Below are 19,335 nucleotides of genomic sequence, written 5' to 3'. Positions count from 1 at the left end.
AAGCTAAAACAAATCTAAAGATTGTTCACTGATAAATGTAAATATACAGTATAAGACCTTGGTAGTTTGGTTTTGAACATTTATAAATACCATCCAACATAGGAAAGGAGACCCAACATTACTGTATTTGGTCAGAGAAATCATCATAGGAAAAAACAGCAAGTCTCACTTGATGTAATGTGTTGATATATTTCTATAAATCTACTTACAGGTTGGAGGTTTGGATTTTCCATTTCTTTTTTCAGCTCAATTAAGTTATTCTAAGAAATAGTTACTAGGAAACAAAATTATGAAATAAACCATCTTAGACAAAAGAAAACAATGCTTCACTGTTTAATATGTTGTAATCTTCCTGTTTTACTCTTTATAACTGCCCAGTATAAAAGTGAAGACTTTGCTGGCCTAACTGACTGAATAGCACACTGTCTTTTTTAAAAGTTGAGTTTTTTTCAACATACTTGCAATATATACATTTGATACAAAGATTGTTTATCATTTTTCTTTTTTATTTCAGAACGCTTTACCCTGTACAGCTCTAAAAACCTTAGACAAGCGTGGAATAAGTAAGTCTTTAAAAAGATTGTGCTCATTCTCTTTTTCTCTCTTTCAATATTTACAACTCTCCTTATACGTTTCTCATAGCATTGTTCATTCATCCTGCTGTCTATTTATTCACTCATTTAACCATTAAACTGCTATTAAGCCTTAACTCTGTGCTAGCTACCATGTTCAGCCTGAGCCAACACTGTGTAAGTTTGAGTTCCTAGAGTAATGTGGCATTTCTTCAGAACTGCAAATCCTAAATTGCCTTGTGGTCAATCTTCTTGCAGCTAAATTCCAAGAAATATTTTTGTATCAGCAAAACAGCATTTAGAAAAGTGACTGACTTTCTAATATAAATGATGTTGATGACCACTTTTGAGCTAGATAAAGTTGATCTTTCAGATTTTTTCACTTTGGATATTTTTCCCTTAAGCCTTATTGGGAAGCTAAATGCATTTATGACTTCGAGTATGTGTACTCCATTTATTTCACATCTGTTCTCTCATCTGACCTTACTTAGTTTTATTTATTGCTTTTGAAATTTCACAAAATCTGAAGATCTGGATTTTTTAGTTATTCAGGAGACTTTTATTGCAAGCCAATGTGTTAGAAAATCATTAGAAGTTGGAAAGTTATTTAGTCATTCCTGTTTGCTTGTGAGCACAGCAGTGTCGTTTCAAGCATTATGCTGGGGGAAAGGTAACTAGAACTGCTTTGACTAAATAAACTGTATCATAAAATTTTGTCCATTTGGAATTTAGTGTCATACTCACATTTTTCACTGTTATTACATGTTTAATTTTGGACACTATCAGTTATGAAAAAAATGAGAAAAAACTTTTTCAAATTAAAATGCTGCTAATCCGTGCTCTCAGTGGATACGGTAGACAACAAATGGCAAGGAACTCATGAAATGAATACATTAAATTCTGCAGTAGTTTACTTTAGGGATTTGGCCATTTATTTTTCTTAAATTTGTACCTCGAAGAACACATTGGTATAATCATTTCTGTCAAACATGGGGGTTTGCATGTGCCATTTGAAGAGCCAGTTCTTACCCTCAAGGCTCCCCTGGGAAGCATTCCCTCTGCTGGGAGCTTTCTGTGCATGCTCCTCATCTCTGCCTCCCCATTTTCTGATCACTGGTCTAACATATTTTAATTAAGTGCTTTTATACACCAGATAATATATACAGAAGACAGTTCCTACCTTAATTGAATGATCAAACACATTCTTCTCTCATAGGAATAAGACATCATTCCTATCCAACCAGATAACCACTTTATGAAACAATTCTTGATAAAGTCATTGAATCTCTAAACCTATATTTAAAGTAACAAGAATATCTGACAAGTCAGACATAGCATAGCAGCATTTCTGGAGAACAGGTGATTAGAATTACAGAGTTACAGAATTTATCGTTAGAATGAATTCAAAGGCATTTAATAAACTAATCTAAGGGTGAGTCCCACCCTTAGATTACTTTTTAAATATTTTGAGGAAAATGATAAAAGCTGACCTTGAGGTAATATTTTAAAATTATGAACATGGCTTGTTTAGAACCATACTATTTCTTTTATTGCACTTTAGATTCTGGGGTATGTGTGCAGATCATGCAAGATTGTTGCATAGGTACACTCATGGCAATGTGGTTTGTTGCCACCATCCCCCCATCACCTTACCTCATATTTCTCTGCACATTATCTCTTCCCCACCCTCCCTCCCACTGTCTCTCCCATAGCCCCCACAACAGACCCCAGTGTGATGCTCCCTTCTTTGTGTCCAAGTGTTCTCATTGTTCAACACCTGCCTATGAGTGAGAACATGCAGTGTCTGATTTTCTGTTCTTGTGTCAGTTTGCTAAGAATGATGGTTTCCAGGTTTATCCATGTCCCTACAAAGGACACAAACTCATAGTTTTTGATGGCTACATAGTATTCCATGGTGTATATGTGCCACATTTTCCTTGTCCAGTCTATCATTGATGGGCATTTGGGTTGGTTCCATGTCTGTGCTATTGTAAACAGTGCCACGATGAACATGCATGTGCATGTGTCTTTATAATAGAACAATTTATAGTCCTTTGGGTATATTCCCAGTAATGGGATTGCTGGGTTAAATGGAATTTCTATGTCTAGGTCCTTGAGGAATCACCACATTGTCTTCTACAATGGTTGAACTAATTTACACTCCTACCAACAGTGTAAAAGTGATCCTATTTCTCCGCATCCTCTCCAGCACCTGTTGTCTCCAGATTTTTTAGTGATAGCCATTCTAACTGGCATGAGATGGTATCTTATTGTGATTTTGATTTGCATTTCTCTAATGACCAGTGATGATGAGCATTTTTTCATGTTTGTTGGCTTCATATATGTCTTTTTTTGAAAAGTATCTGTTCATATCTTTCGCCCACTTTTGGATGGGTTTGTTTTTTTCTTGTAAATCTGTTTCAGTTCTTTGTAGATTCTGGATATTAGCTCTTTGTCAGATGTGTAGATTGCAAAAATTTTTTCCCATTCTTTTGGTTGCTGAGAACCATGCTATTTTTACGTCCTTGTAAGTCTTGCCTTAAGGGTTTATTTTAGAAACACTAAGTAATAAAATCATTATGAAAAATATTATTAAAATGCTACTTTCTGGTATTTCAGTATTAAGTGCTGGATCTTTAGAGCCAAGCTGTAGCCTCTAGCCAATTCAAACCAATGCAATTAAGGAGAACTAAGATGCAGAGATGTTAATTATATTATTGATTCTTCCTCCAAATGGTCCTTGCAACCATCATCAACATTCCAGCCTCTCTCACTTAAGGAGTGAGATCAGAATTCAAAAGAACTACATTAAAAGACTATTACACAAGTGATGGTTTTCTCCATTGCCAACTAATTTGCTTGTCTATAGCACAATTACTAAACTGAAGCAACTGTTAAATTCTCTTGTACAGTGGTAACAGGTTTAAAATAAATTGAACTAATTTTCAAGAACTAATTTGAATTCAATTTAGATGGCTCAATACAAGATAGGTGTTAATATAAAAAGTAGGTCACTGTTCAAAATTAAGTAACAATGTTTTTAAAAATATGTATTAACCTAGGTATTGAAGCTAGTGGACATGTTAACCTGCCTAAGAGAGTAAGAATTTCTTGAGAAATGAATCCTTAAGTTTCTTTGAATAGCTATAACAAATGACCCAGTTTATTTTGGGGCCAGCCCTGCCCTAGGTAACACTCAGGCAATTCCCTGCTGACTTCATTTATATCAGTAATCATGGGCACAATTTCTTCCTTTGAAAGATTTTTTCTTATTCTAGGAAAACAAAGCAGTGATTGGGGAAAATATCATAAAATCTAACAGATATCCAAATTCAAAAGAATAACAGAAAGAAGAAATCTTAATTAACTGTTTGAGAATAATATATATATTAATGAAGAAAACAAAGTCCTTTTATTCCCTCATACTGGAAGTATATGATCCATGTGGGCTCTTTCTACACAAAGGGGATTGTGGATTAAAGGGAGACAAATCTTAATTTTATAAAAACATGTACTGTTTTCTGACTGCCTTCAAAACATTCCATTTTATTTTGTTGCAGTTTTACTCTCCCTATTTCTCCTCCAAATCTCTCTATTTATAGTTGTCTGACATTGACATGTATGTGCAATCAACCAAGAATTTTAGCCACTTAAAAGATCTTTTATTATTTTGGCTGGAGAATAAGCCTTAGTATATTCTCTCCAGCAAAGTTAAGGGTAAGATACCAGTAACACATTTGCTTGTTTTGGAACTTTTAAACAGCTGAACGATTTCGGAGGTTTGAAAGTATTAAAACGAGAGCTAAGGATAAACCACTAAGTCACAGAAGACAGATCTGAAAAAGACCACTGGTGGCTGGTAACAAAAAGCACATCTACAGACTTGAATAGGCACCGGTTAACCATTTCCTGCTTGTTCCCACATATGCTATGCTTCTGCTTAAAAAGTTAGTTGTGTAACACTGGATTTCTCCTAAGAACTTCCAAAAATTCATATTTTAAAATGTGTAGTAAGTACAGAGGCACTTAAAGCTACCTTTCTGTGAACACAAAAATAGAGAGGAAAACTCTTACCTGCTACAGTTTAATGTACCAGCAGAGTCACAAACTCTAATTTAAAAGATTTAGAAATGTTGCCCAACTTTGTGTTCTTGAACTTTCCTTGAGCATTTTATCTGATTCGATGTTTAACTTCCAAGACATTTTAAAGGTGACTTACTAGATAGTTGTGTTACATATGCATAAAACATAATGTATTTAAAATAATATTTAGAGGAATAACATAACTTTCACACTGCGTTGGTGGTGCTCTACTGTATTTTTCTTGTCATTATAGCTGATGTGTCCTATTGAGATTTAAGTCAGAGACTTCACAAGAAACTAAAAGACCCACTTTTCTATTCTCCCTAATGTTCTAAGTTGATCTAAATTTTTCTCACATAATAATATTTTGCAAAGTAAGCTAGAGCTTTAAATGTCTTTGCCTGTTTAGAAATGTGAGAAGGTAAGAGCACTGTTACTGCACTAGGAGGAGCAGTTGAGTTGAGTGAGATGCAAAATCATCTTTCTCCACTTTCACGTTTTTTTATTGTTGATCATTTTTGTTATAATTCTGTTTACTTCAAAGTAACAATTTTAATTTATTTTGTGCCTGGAGACTTCTTCTCATAATATTTTCAAATTATTCCATACATCACCAATTCACTGTTTAGGGGATGGGTTTATTGGGGTGATAAGCTCTAAAGCAGACACTAAAGCAGACATTTTGGAATTCTCGTCTCTTAACTCAAAAGGTAAACTACAGTTCTCCACTGCCCAGCTTGTGGATTTGAGTTCAGCATCAGAACACTGCATGGGGTGTAGCATTTTTGAGGGTATACATGCTATGCCCTTGAAAATGCACTGTTTTTAATACATGGACATTCTGATCCAAGCAGGTCTCTTGTCCTGACCCTGCACAGCCATGTTTGGAGGCCCCAAAGGCTCACCTGCTTGCTTGGAAGTTGCAGTGCATAGCAATTTCTGGAGACATTTGTTTTCATGAGAATTAATCATTAGTGCAGTTACTAAAAGCATTATGTGGAGATGAGGTTTATCAAAGCCACCTAAACCCCTTGCTATCTAACAGGGAGCAGTTCTTCTAGAAAATTGCAGATTGGATTCTTGAAAGGAAGATGAGGACCTAAAATAGGAGATGCTTCCCAGGCCACGTTGGGAGTCCTAGAGAGCCTCGGATATGATAAAGATCTGTCCAAAGATTCAGGTTGCAAGCAGGTGCTAGGAGGACAAACAGAAGGCTATCTGAGAGGAGGATGACAAATTTGCAAAAGGCCTAGCCCTGATCACTAGTAGTGGCAACAGCATAAATGTGAAAGCATATGAAACAGACGTAGTCAAAGACGTGACATGCACTCAACTCCACAGTCAGAGCTGTGATGGAGATAGTGGTGTAACTAACAGACAGCCTTTTGCAATGTGGATTGTCACATCCCCACATATGCTTATGGCAGTCTTTTGAGGTAGTTGGGGCAGACACTATCATCTTCATTTTATAACCTGAAATCAAAAACAGGCTCATGAGATCCAATGATCGGCACAATTGAAAATAACAACTAGGAATGTATGTACTGCAGTGACTCTTAAGGAAGGAATATTATCAGTTTTAAAACCCCATATTCATGGGAGCTTATCAATATCTAATTTTATTTTGTTCTCACTACAGCCATGGTGGGGATATCTCTTCTGGGACCTGATGTCAATCCCAGTCTAGATTTTATGTCAGGACTGCTGGGAAAGAACAGAAATCTGACTTCTTCTATCTTGGGGAAAACAGTGTTTGCAGCTGGTTGACTGCCTGCACCACCAACTTGGGCCTCTCCTGCCCACTTCTGGGTAATGTGCCATGGGAAAAAGGGTGGCTTTGTGACAATCTATGTGCCAGAGATGACAGGCCTGCCTGCTACCCACTCACATCCTACCTGTGAGGTTTGTCACCTCTTCCACACAACTCCCACTGCCCCCAAGAGGTTAGCCCCTGTCATTTTGTGTCATTGCCAGATTTCTTATCCAGGTCTCCTTTTTTGTAGCAAAGAATTCAGTGTCATTAATAACCCCTGGTGATGGCCAAGGGCAGGCCTCATGCTGTTTGTTATCTGTTGGGCATGAGTTTTTTGTTCCCCTTCTGATAGACAGAAAATACCCATCTTCTCTCTTACCAGTTGGCAGTACGTGCCAGGCTTGGGAGTTGGCAGGAGCCATTGCTTTTCATCTTTTCAGATTACATGTTGGACTCTTCATCCAAAAGTGCATGCTTATGGTGTGGCTAATACCTTCCTCCTGCCATCCAGCTCATTAAGGAATAAAACCCAACCGTACTTCTGAAGTGGCGCAGAGCTTCCAGAGGCAGCTAGGCCAGTCGTTTTCCTAAAAGGAGGAGATGGAATTAAGCTTTCTTGAACTCTTCTCCAAACAGAATCTAGAAGCATAAACTGTAGGAGTTCCTCTGCTTCTCCCAAATACACAGTGGGTGTTTGTACTCTGTGACTGTGGTAACAGATTACCACACATTTATTGGTGTACAAGACTACAAATGTGTTACCTCACTATTCTGTCAGGCAGAAGTCTGGATGAGCTGAGCTGATTTCTTTTCTCTGGATCTCACAAGGCCAAAATGAGGGCATTGACCAACTTGGGCTCTTACCTGCATACTCTCGGGGAGAATTTACTCCCATGCTCATGCAGGTTGTTGGTGGAATTCAGTTCCTTGTGGGGTTGGGCTGTGGTCTCATTTCTTTGCTTGCTGTGTCCACCCGTTTAGTGCCTCCTGCATGCCACATCACATAGCCACCTTCTCCATCAAACAGGCTTCTGATCTCTGACTTCTTGTCTGCCTCATCTCTTCTGCCTCCAGCAGGAGAAAGTTCTCTGCTTCTATAGGTTCATGTAATTAGATTGGGCCCATCTGGTTAATCCCAGTTACTCTCCCTGCACAGTCCCTTTTGCTGTGGAAAGTTACCTGTTCACCAGCTTCAGGGATTAACAGGTGGACATCTTTAGGGGCCATTTTGCTTAGCACAAGTGGATACTCAGGTTTCTCCTTATCCCAAGTGATGGAGTGAAGCAGAGCACAGAGGAGCAAACCCAGTCCTAGCCAGGTCAGACGCAGTCTATTATGCCTGGTCTCTGACCCATCAGGTAACCAGTATAGGCCTCTGACTTCAAGTTGCCTGGTTCACAACAAGTATATTCAAAATTATATATAAGGAAGAAATCAGTTTTCATCCCTAGCACAGAGAAAAAAGAGATTGTGCTCAGGAAGCCTGCTGGCCTGTGAGGTCACTGAAAGTTTGGCCTGAGATTTCTATGTCTGTGGTGACAAATGCAGTAACCATCAGAATCCTGTAGTTCCCAGACTCTTAAAATGTGACTAGTGGGATTTAGAAACTGAATTTTTTTATTATATTTAAATGTCATTAATAAGTGTTAAGAGCCATATGTGGTTGGTGACTACCATATTGGGTGACAGAATTCTAGACCAACATGTGCAGTATTACTTTATTTTAAAGTCTCGTCAGTGTAATACAAATGTGGATCTCTGCTTTGGAAACTCTATACTAAAGAGTCATTGCATTTTGCACTCAAGTGTCCAGAGATCTTACTTTTTATTTTTGTTTCTTACCCCTATCTTTTATTTTTCAATACTTCGAGAAGATAATAGCTCTGGAGTACCCCGTAAGCATAATAAATCTACAGGGGGAGTAGTGGAAATATCAAAGAACATCAGGCAGACATTCCTTCCCTGCCTTCTGCCTTCTCCCCTCCAGAAGCCATGCTGTTCCCTCCTGAGGGGCGCAGCCTGTTGCAAGCATCTCTATTCCTTTCTCCTTCTTGTGCTCTCTCTCTGTCTTTTCTGTTGGGAACTGTTAGGGGTTAGACACACAGCTCTCTATCCTTTTTGAACTCCCTGAAGAATTCACCTCTCTGCTGTTGTTCCTGATCTCCTTGATCTCCCCTAACTCTACTCAGAAAACACGGTAAAGGCTTAGCTTCCTGTTGATGCTTTTGAGAGGGGCCCCATTTTCTAAATAAGCTTCCCAATTCAAGAGCCAAGCCAGGTCTTCCTCAGTGGGCCCCTGAGGGTATATATATATGCATTAATTCTTAAGCTTTAGGACATTGAAAACTGCCACATTTTATAAAGTGAAGCATAAACAGAAATGCAATCAGTTTTACCTCTCCTTATATAAAAGTAACACATGATATATTATACCTTTCCTTAAACTAATTGATATCATTTTCTTTTAAGAAAATATTTACAAATTTAGTGAATTTTTGGCCACAAAATGAAGATGAACATAAGAAGTCACTGGAAAAAGATATTTAGTTTTTTTAGGTTTTTGTTTTTGTTTTTTTGATTCAAGATCTTGCTTTGCTGTCCAGGCTGCAGTGGCATGACCATGACTCACTACAGCCTCAACCTCCTGGGCCAAAGCAATCCTCCCTCATCAGCCTCCCAAGTAGCTGGGACTACAGGTACCTATCACCACACCTGGCTAAGAAAGAGATGTTTTTAACAACAATGTCATCCTAGTATCCACTGTTAACCATTCTACCCTCTACTTGTTTGATTTCGCTGAAACAATAAAGCCCTCTCATCATTTGGGGAGATGCTGTACAAATGGGGCTCAATTTCTGTTCCTTGTGAGGATAGAGCTCCTAGAATATTCTCTAGGAGTACTTCCTGTACATAGTGGCCTTACTGACCTAAGAATATACCATCAAGAAATAGTATTGACATGAGCAAAGAAAAAAAAGAAGAGAGGAAGGAAGGTTGCACAAGCTAATTACTGACACAAATGGCTAGAAAATGCCTGGAGCCAGCATCATCTTCAATAGCACAGGAACCAGGTTCATCCCTAGTTCCACTACTGAACTTTATAATATTGAGGAAGCTCACTAACCTCTCTGAGCTTCAGCTTTTCAACTTTTATAACCTGTTGGCAGAATTATTGTTTAATCTTTAAGTAAGGTAAGGGTGTAAAGTGTAAATTACTAGGTACCTTACTAAACATAGTCCTTTGGCAAACATTTGTTTACCTCCCTTCTCTTTTTCAGTGGTTCCTGCCCTACCTCCCAGTGAGAGTGTTTCATTCGGTTTCAATAAACAATTATCCTTAAACATGAATACCACTCCTATGTAGTCTCCAGGCATCTTCTGGAATATTATTTCTACATTCTTAGGAGCACATGCTGGACTGCTTGGTCACCAAAACATTTTTTTTTAATGCTTGTTGTGTAAAAACAAGATTTCCCCTTCCTCGACAGTTTTTTCCTAAGAGTGGTGTGTTAACAAATAGCACTGTACATAATTAATGTAAAACCATGATTTATTCTTAGTCTTGAAACATTTTATTAGACAGCTTTCCTAATTAGATTGAAAGAAACCCAGACACATCACTGTTAACAAGTTCAATTATCTGTTAGACCTTTTCTGGTAATATAACCCGCACATAAACTGACGGATAACCCTAAGCCAGGTGTGTAGGGTCTGGGCATCCACTTGGCCCAGTGATCTCACTGGTGAGACTAAAAGTAATTATCCTTGCTGTTTACAGCATTTAAAGGGTGAGAGTATCTCTCAAAACATAATGAATAAAGGCTGTGAGCATGGGGATGCTGTATCTGTTGTGGGGAAAAAGGGCAGGAGATTCCAAAGGTAACTGGCCTTTTTCTTTTAGACACAGATCCACGTCCATCCCCTAAGGCACAGATCCCATGTTAAATGGTTATTTCCATCATGGCAGTGACTTTAACAGTAGATTTCATTATGTATTTAGCAGCAACTAAAATGCAGTAAGAAGTCTTAAACACACAGATATACAACTTCCAACAAAATTTTTTTATCTTCTCTGAAAGAACGTTTTAAAATCATTTTAACATCTTTGGGATTTCAGAAAAATCTAGTGTTGGTTTACAATGGAAGTCTCATAGAGTTTATATATATGTGGTTATTACTACTCAGAGTATAAATGAGATAAATGAATAGAAATATTAACACAAAGGGATCAATATTCTGGCTTTCATTACATTGTTATATAGCATATCTTCGTGTATCTCTATGTGAATTCTCTGCTAGTCCTCAGCTGTATTTAATCCCTCAAGAGTTGATATACAAACATAATGCCAAATAGAGAACTTCCCTTAAATTATTTAAATCTCCCCATAAGTGATTCCCCAGTCTTCCTGCAACAGAAAACATTTGATCATAAATTCAATTAAATCAGCCATTATCTTTGTGATGTTTGTCCAGCTAAATCCTTTAGTGACTAAACCAGTAAACCTACCAGCTGTGAGTGTGCATGTGTGTGTGTGTGTGAGAGTGTTTATGGCACAACTATTGCAAAAGAATCGATTTGAAGTAAAGATGAAGGGTAGTTCTCATTTCTTAGGCCAGATTTTGACTACTTCACTGAAGCCAGGGATTAAAAGATTAAACTCTTAGGAATAAAATCATGTGTGTTTCTTTAAATGCATTGGCTTTTATTTCCTAATTTAGAGCCGAGTTTTCATATATTGTTTTAGATAAAAACTGATGTACTTTGGAGATGTTAGGAAAAGGCATCAAACCACGTCAACCATCCTTCCTTCTCTTTCTTCCACAGCCTCTTCTCCCTAGTTAAAACAAAGGGAAAATGACTGTCGACATACTTTTAAGTTTCTCAGGGAAAATGCCATAATAGGGCTATATAGTACTATTTATAATTTCTTATATGTCTGTCAGCTGAAGAGGTAAGGTTTATTAGAGGCCTATAAATGTTGATTCTTCTCATCTTGATTCTAAAGGCTTTTAGACACACAGATATACCCAAGTTCCTCCCCTCTTTTTCATCTTACCTTTACTAATGATCCTATTTGGATATAACTGAACCCTATTTATGCATCTTCACATATGTGTATATCCATGTGGCCTGTAGAGGGCAGCATGCTCTGAGAAAAAAAAACAGTTATAGGGTAACCGTTTATCTCCATAAAATATGAGATAAGCAGCCATATATATATATGCTTATCTATATATAATTAATAAATATATATATATATATATATATTCTGATAGCAAAACAAGTAAATGTCTCTGGTAGAGAAGCCAGAGCTGCTCCGTGCTTTGCCTGTCCCTGTCTGCCACTTTAGGTGTCTGTTTGGATGATGAATATTTTTTATGAATTGGCTCAACCTACCTTGGAGGCTACTTAGGGATTACACCAGGTTTCATGCCTTCACCTCCAAATGGGACTAAGCATGTCATTGTATTTATAAAGATGAATAAAAATGGGATTATATTTTCATTTGGCTCTCATTTCTTGTCACCCTTGACTGAAGTGTGGAATTTGAGTCAAACTGTACTTGTAGTTCTAATTTTATTTGGTAGTCAAGTGAGACTTTGCTTTTCTATCTTAGAATTATGCTAGCTAACTTCCCTTGCTTTTAGGTTGTGACTGCGAAAGAATTCTGGTGCCTTTTATTTTTCCCAAGAAAATGAAAAACACTTCCACAGGGACATTTTCTGTTCAGAGTAGACTTTGGGCTTAAAGCTGGGCTCCTTCCCTTGCCTGCCTCACCCATCCTTGGGGTGAGTTCCTGACCTCCTTCTCTATTGCCACATTCACTGATTCTCTCAATCCAGTCTCTACCATTCATCTAAATAGCCAAATCCTCCCATTGTGTGAACTACACTATTTCTTTATGAGAAATTTCTAGAAGCTATGCAAATTCTCTATATTAAATATTTTAAGGATGTAGAGCAGTACTGTCCAATAGATCTTTATGCTTTGACAAGAATGTGTTTGCTATCTTAACTTTCCAGTATGGTCACCACTAGCCACATGTGGCCATTGAGTAATTTAAGATGTGGCTAGTGCAACTGAGGAACTGAATTTTAAATTTCATTTAATTTTTATTAGTTTAAATTTAAATAAGCACATGTGGCTAGCAACTACCAAATTGCATGGTGCAAAATAGAGCATAACTTCTGCTCAGCTTAAAGCAGGTGTTTTGTCAGAATATGTTATGAGGTGAATTAGGTTTTTCAGCTAAAAACCTCCTGCCCAGGCTTTTATTTTTGTACTTATTTCTTTCTTATATAGCTATAGGCTTAAATCCAAATCCTATGACTCTGCCCCAGGATTTGCTTTCTGTCAGAACATCTGAGGGATTTTCCATTTTCAAATTCTTGTTGAATATTGAATGTATCTCTCTTGGGTATCCAGAATGGAGTTTCAAAGCATGGCATTTCAGCAGCACTGATTCTGTAGACGCTGTCCATTTCACAGTCTAAGCTTTGTCACTCTTCACCTGTTTATATCTAGCATTCCTAAATATAGAAACACAACTTAGCAAATGTGCTAAAATGTGTCGGGCTACATAGAAGCTTGACACACAGCACATTTCCTAAGTTGGGTGTGTGTGTGTGTGTTTATGAACAGCTATTTACATTGACTACAAATAAAGTGTAGGTTTGTATCATCCTTTTTGAAATGACCTCAGGATTCTTTTGAAACTATTCTTGTGGTTGGGTGTGGTGGTTTAAGCCTGTAATTCCTGCACTTTGAAAGGCCAAGGTGGACACATTGCTTGAGTACAGGAGTTTGAGATGAGCCTGAACAGTATGATAAGATCCCATCTCTACAAAAAATATATGTAAATCAACCAAGCATGGTGGGATATGCCTGTTGTCCCAGCTACTTGGGAGGCTGAGGCAGGAGGATCATTTGAGCCCAGGATGCAGAGGTTGCAATGAGTCAACATCATGCCATTGCATCCAGCCTGGGCGACAAAACGAAACCCTGTCTCAAAAAAAACCAAAAAATGTTATTTTAAGTTTCTAAGTAATCAGATGAGGTTATTTTTTTTTCCTCTTTCATTTCTTTAAACATGTCCACATCTTTACATATGATCTGCAAATGCCTGTCTTCAGTTTCCTACATTATGCTGATGTTGTTTTAAGGCATCATTAGATAGGTTTTTTTTGCCACTAACTTCTGATTCATGTTAGCGACACACCCAAAAACACCCTTACCTACTTATACTTGGAAGTTATAAGTAGTTGGACCCCAGATGATACTAAATGTGCAGCTTTTTAATCCTATTCATTTGCCTTTTATTCAGTTGTAAATGTGGAAATGCTGATCAAAACAAAAAACTCTAGCAATCATGCCGATTTGGGTTTTCGTAAAGCCACAGATATGAAGTGGTACCTTTCCATTATAAATCATTTTCTATAAAGAGCCAGATGTAGAGTTAAAGTCAGAAATAAAGGACTCTGAAATTCAAAGGTTGTACTCAGTTGCTGTAAAAGATAACCTTAGCCTATTTTATGTTCACCATCAAACCACACTTTGGAGCATCCATGCCCCCAGATCTACAACCTCCTCCACATGAGAGAGGAGTGCATAGCCTGCTGGGAGACACCCTGTAAGAATAATTTGAGCAGCCTCTTGGAAAAGCCTAAGCATCCTCTCACCACAGGGCATGACAGAGTAAAATAGAGGTCATGAAGCTCTTAGCAGTGTTTTTTAGTAATGAACTTTAAGGCTGGGGTCCCATGCACAAAGCAAATTCCCAGCCATTGTAAGATTAGTAGCCTTTCCATTTATGAACATGTGAGTTATTCCAAAGAAATCATTTCACCAAAGTTTCTACAGTGTAGCAACTGTGTGTTGGAAACAGCCAATCACAAACTCCAGAAGCAGTTTAGGCTATTTGATAATAATGTTTCAGTCAAATGCAGATTCAGATAAGCATAGAGAGAAAAAATGAAAAGTCAAAGCAAGGGCTTGGAACAAGAAGGAGAACCAAGGTACCATTAATTAACTCTTCCTCATAACAAAGAGTTGAAATACATCCTGCAGATTTGTTATTAAATGCCACCCCTTAAATTACACATTCACATTCTAATATAGAAGGAAACTATGGCTTTTGAAGGAAATACATGATTTTTTTTTCTAAATAGTTGAAAATCCCTTCTCCAATATGTTCTCATATTTGTTGCATACATCACAGAATAAATAATTTCCCAGGACTTGAACTGCAAATGAAAACAATAAAAAAAAGTATTCATACCAATTTTAGCACCTACCATGTAAGAATTTTACAGTATTTTCTCCCTAAACACATATCACAGTTATTCAGAATTCTAGCAGATGTCAGTTTGATACTCTGCATCTCTGAGGGCTGGTTCAGATGTTTGTGTGCCACTCTATTTGGAAGTATTTGAACAGAAGGACTGGGGAGGGGAAAAGAAGAAGGAGGCTGGCCAAGTAGAAAGCATGCTTTTGCACTGTCGTGTTGATCAATCTAGACTTGAGGCCAGCATCCTGGTCCCACTAGGTGGGAGGCAATCAAGACATATAAAACTCAGATGGGCCAGGGAAACTGGAACCAATCATGGTGAACCATAAAATGAGGACAACATTGGACTTTAGAAAAAGGACAAGCAGAGTGGGCCTGAAGGGTAAACTGGCAAAGAGAGTAGTATACTTTAGTGTGTAACACAGCAAAACACAGTTACAAAATCTTAAAATTTGGAGACAGATTCTGAAGCACATCTATCAAGAGAATATTTCGATCTCAAGGTATATAAAAGAATATTGAAAATATTTGTACTTAAGGTACCTCACCATTATCTTAGTAAGCATTTAAAAACAGAACTATGATTTGACTCAGCAATTTCATTGCTGATTATACATCAAAAAGGAATATAAATCATTACCATAATGGCATATGCACTCAAGCATGTTAACATAGCGTATTAACATAGGAACAGAAAACCAAATATTGCATGTTCTTACTTGTAAGTGGGAGCTAAACATTGAGTACACATGGACACAAAGATGGCAGCAATAGACACTGGGGACTATTTGGGGGAGAGGGAGTGGTAAAAGTGTTCAACAAGCATCTACTGGGTACTATGCTAACTAACTGGCTAATGAGATCATTCGTACGCCAAACATCAGCAATATGCAGTTTACCCATGTAACAAACCTGCATGTGTACCCCCGAACCTAAAATAAATTTACAAAAAGTAAAAATTCTGAGACCTTTTTTATATGAGTTCACTCATGATCTCAATCCTTTTTACTTCATGTTTTGTTTTGTCTTTTTCTGTTAATTATAAATCCTCCAATGAGGTTTCTCCTACCAAAAGATTTTCAGGGATATACTCTAATTTGGTAAAGAATATTGCAGTCCTATGGGACTCTTTTTACTCCATTTAGTAAGGTCAGTTTAATTTTTTACATGTATAATGGTGGGGAAGAGTGGCAATAGTGCAATATGAAGTATCACCAGCTACACTTGTTCACGGCACACGTCTGTGCCTCACAGCACACCAGTATGCTTTGTCTGCATCATCTCAGTGAATCCTGAAAACAACTCAAAATTTTTTACTGATAGGAACATCTTAGTTTATTTTAGAAATTTTATTTTCCTGTCTTCAGTTATTTTGTAGTCTCAAGAGAAGATCTATACATACGTGTCTCATTTGCCATTTTTATACAAAACGGCTGAGACTAGAGTGAGGCATGTAATGTGCTCATGTTGGATTCAGAATTTAGGTAGTATCATTAAAATCTCAGTGATCAAGATCAATAACACTTTAATGCAATATTTCAAAAAGTCAAAAGATAGCTTCAGTGTCTTTTATGTTCTCCATTAAACTATCCTTCATTAGCACTCAACCCCACATCCACAACCCACTCCTTCATAAACACCAATCCTGGTAAGGTTATATAAAATTGAGCCCATTCATTTAGTGCTGCGGTCTCTGTAAGCTGGTAAACAGTGTGGAAAACAATATAGAAACATGTGTTAGAGGCTAGAAGGATATCATGGCGCATTCAAGAAATTTAATTTAACATTATCTAGATGCTCTGGATGTCTGGGAATACTAAGTTTCTGCTCTTATAGAACTTACCTTCTAGAGTAGCAAGGACAGTAAACAAAAAATAAACAGTACAATGTCAGAGAGTGCTAAGTACATGAAGACAATAGAACAGGACAATGTGATGGAAAGGAAGAGCAGGGGCAGGCTGCAAGCATATGAAAGCTGGGATTTTCACTTTTCGCCCAGTTCCATGTCCTTAGCACCTATAGCAGAGCCTGTCACATAGTAGGCACTCAATCCAAATTTGTTGAAGTATGAAAGTGCCTGGTGGTGACAGTATAGTGAATGTGGTGAGAGTGAGAGGCGGGGAGACTAGCAAGTGAAATCAGAGGCCAGCTAAAGAATGGCCCTGCAGGGTGGAGTTTGGGGTTTTGTTTTACTTCCAACAGGAAACCTGAGGAATTATGTTTTTAACCTAGCAATTTCACTGTTTAGTATTTCTACCAAGGAAATAGATCAACCAAGTAAAAACTGAGTTGCCCCCAAATTCTCATTATTGTATTGTAGTTAAAAAAAATTTTTTTGTTTGTTTTTTACAATCCCTTTTTTTTTTTTTCTTTTTCAGATTTTTTTTTATTGCATTTTAGGTTTCGGGGTACATATGCAGAACGTGCAAGATAGTTGCATAGGTACACACATGGCAGTGTGTTTTGCTGCCTTCCTCCCCTTCACCCACATTTGGCATTTCTCCCCAGGCTATCCCTCCCCAGCTCCCCCCATCCCTCCCCATTCCCCCCAATAGACCCCAGTGTATAGTACCCCCTTTCCTGTGTCCATGTGTTCTCATTTTTCCTCACCCACCTATGAGTGAGAATATGTGGTATTTCATTTTCTGTTCTTGTGTCAGTTTGCTGAGAATAATGTTCTCCAGATTCATCCATGTCCCTACAAAGGACACGAACTCATCATTTTTGATTGCTGCATAATATTCCATGGTGTATATGTGCCATATTTTCCCAGTCCAGTCTATCATTGATGGGCATTTGGGTTGGTTCCAGGTCTTTGCTATTGTAAACAGTGCTGCAATGAACATTCGTGTGCATGTGTCCTTATAGTAGAACAATTTATAGTCCTTTGGATATATACCCAGTAATGGGATTGCTGGGTCAAATGGAATTTCTATTTCTAAGGCCTTCAGGAATCACCACACTGTCTTCCACAATGGTTGAACTAATTTACACTCCCACCAACTGTATAAGACTGTTCCTATTTCTCCACATCCTTTCCAGCATCTGTTATCCCCAGATTTTTTAATGATCGCCATTCTAACTGGCGTGAGATGGTATCTCAGTGTGGTTTTGATTTGCATCTCTCTGATGACCAGTGATGATGAGCATTTTTTCATGTTTTTTGGCCTCATGTATGTCTTCTTTTGTAAAGTATCTGTTCATATCCTTTGCCCATTTTTGAATGGGCTTGTTTTTTTCCTGTAAATCTGTTTGAGTTCTTTGTAAATTCTGGATATCAGCCCTTTGTCAGATGGGTAAACTGCAAACATTTTTTTCCATTCTGTTGGTTGCCAATTCACTCTAGTGACTGTTTCTTTTGCCATGCAGAAGCTGTGGAGTTTCATTAGGTCCCATTGGTCTACTTTGGCTTTTGTTGCCAATGCTTTTGGTGTTTTGTTCATGAAGTCCTTGCCTACTCCTATGTCCTGAATGGTTTTGCCTAGATTTTCTTCTAGGGTTTTTATGGTGCCAGGTCTTATGTTTAAGTCTTTAATCCTTCTGGAGTTAATTTTAGTGTAAGGTGTCAGGAAGGGGTCCAGTTTCTGCTTTCTGCACATGGCTAGCCAGTTTTCCCAACACCATTTATTAAACAGGGACTCCTTTCCCCATTGCTTGTTTTTGTCAGGTTTATCAAAGATTGTATGGTTGTAGATATGTTGTGTTGCCTCCAATGCCTCTGTTCTGTTCCATTGGTCTATATCTCTGTTTTGGTACCAGTACCATGCTGTTTTGATTACTGTAGCCTTGTAGTATAGTTTGAAATCTGGTAGTGTGATGCCCCCTGCTGTGTTCTTTTTGCTTAGAATTGACTTGGCTATGCGGGTTCGCTTTTGGTTCCATATGAAGTACATGGTGGTTTTTTCCAGTTCTGTGAAGAAAGTCAATGGTAGCTTGATGGGGATAGTGTTGATTCTGTAAATTACTTTGGGCAGTATAGCCATTTTCACGATATTGATTCTTCCTAACCATGAACATGGAATGTTTCTCCATTGATTTGTGTCCTCTCTTATTTCATTGAGCAGTGGTTTGTAGTTTTCCTTGAAGAGGTCCCTCACGTACCTTGTAAGTTGTATTCCTAGGTATTTTATTTTTTTTGTAGCAATTGCGAATGGCAGTTCGTTCTTGATTTGGCTCTCTTCAAGTCTGTTATTGGTGTAGACGAATGCTTGTGATTTTTGCACATTGATTTTGTATCCTGAGACTTTGCTGAAGTTGCTTATCAGTTTCAGGAGTTTTTGGGCTGAGGCGATGGGGTCTTCTAAGTATACTATTATGTCGTCTGCAAATAGACACAATTTGGCTTCCACCTTTCCTATTTGAATACCCTTTATTTCTTTTTCTTGCCTGATTGCTCTGGCTAGAACTTCCAGTACTGTATTGAGTAGGAGTGGTGAAAGAGGGCATCCTTGTCTAGTGCCAGATTTCAAAGGGAATGCTTCCAGTTTTTGCCCATTCAGTATGATATTGGTTGTTGGTTTGTCGTAAATAGCTTTTATTACTTTGAGATACGAGTTTCTTTAGGGTTTTTAGCATAAAGGGCTGTTGAATTTTGTCAAATGCCTTCTCTGCATCAATTGAGATAATCATGTGGTTTTTG

The 19,335-nt window shown here is 37.8% G+C and overlaps 1 protein-coding gene across 37 annotated transcripts in view; it reads left to right on the top strand.

Moving 5' to 3' along the window:
* Nucleotides 1-19,335, top strand: part of CDK14 (cyclin dependent kinase 14) — a 621,661-nt gene that overhangs the window by 484,581 nt on the left and 117,745 nt on the right. For all 37 annotated transcript variants that reach the window (XM_078342880.1, XM_009002498.4, XM_054237316.2 and 34 more), the window contains one exon: nucleotides 515-563. In XM_078342880.1, coding sequence (XP_078199006.1) covers nucleotides 515-563 — 49 coding nt within the window. The remainder of the gene's footprint in view (nucleotides 1-514; nucleotides 564-19,335) is intronic.

Source organism: Callithrix jacchus, chromosome 11, assembly GCF_049354715.1.
Source record: "Callithrix jacchus isolate 240 chromosome 11, calJac240_pri, whole genome shotgun sequence".
Classification (NCBI taxonomy): Eukaryota; Metazoa; Chordata; class Mammalia; order Primates; family Cebidae; genus Callithrix; species Callithrix jacchus.
The sequence above is the reverse complement of the archived record's forward strand: the minus strand, read 5'-3'. Positions and strand labels throughout refer to the sequence as shown.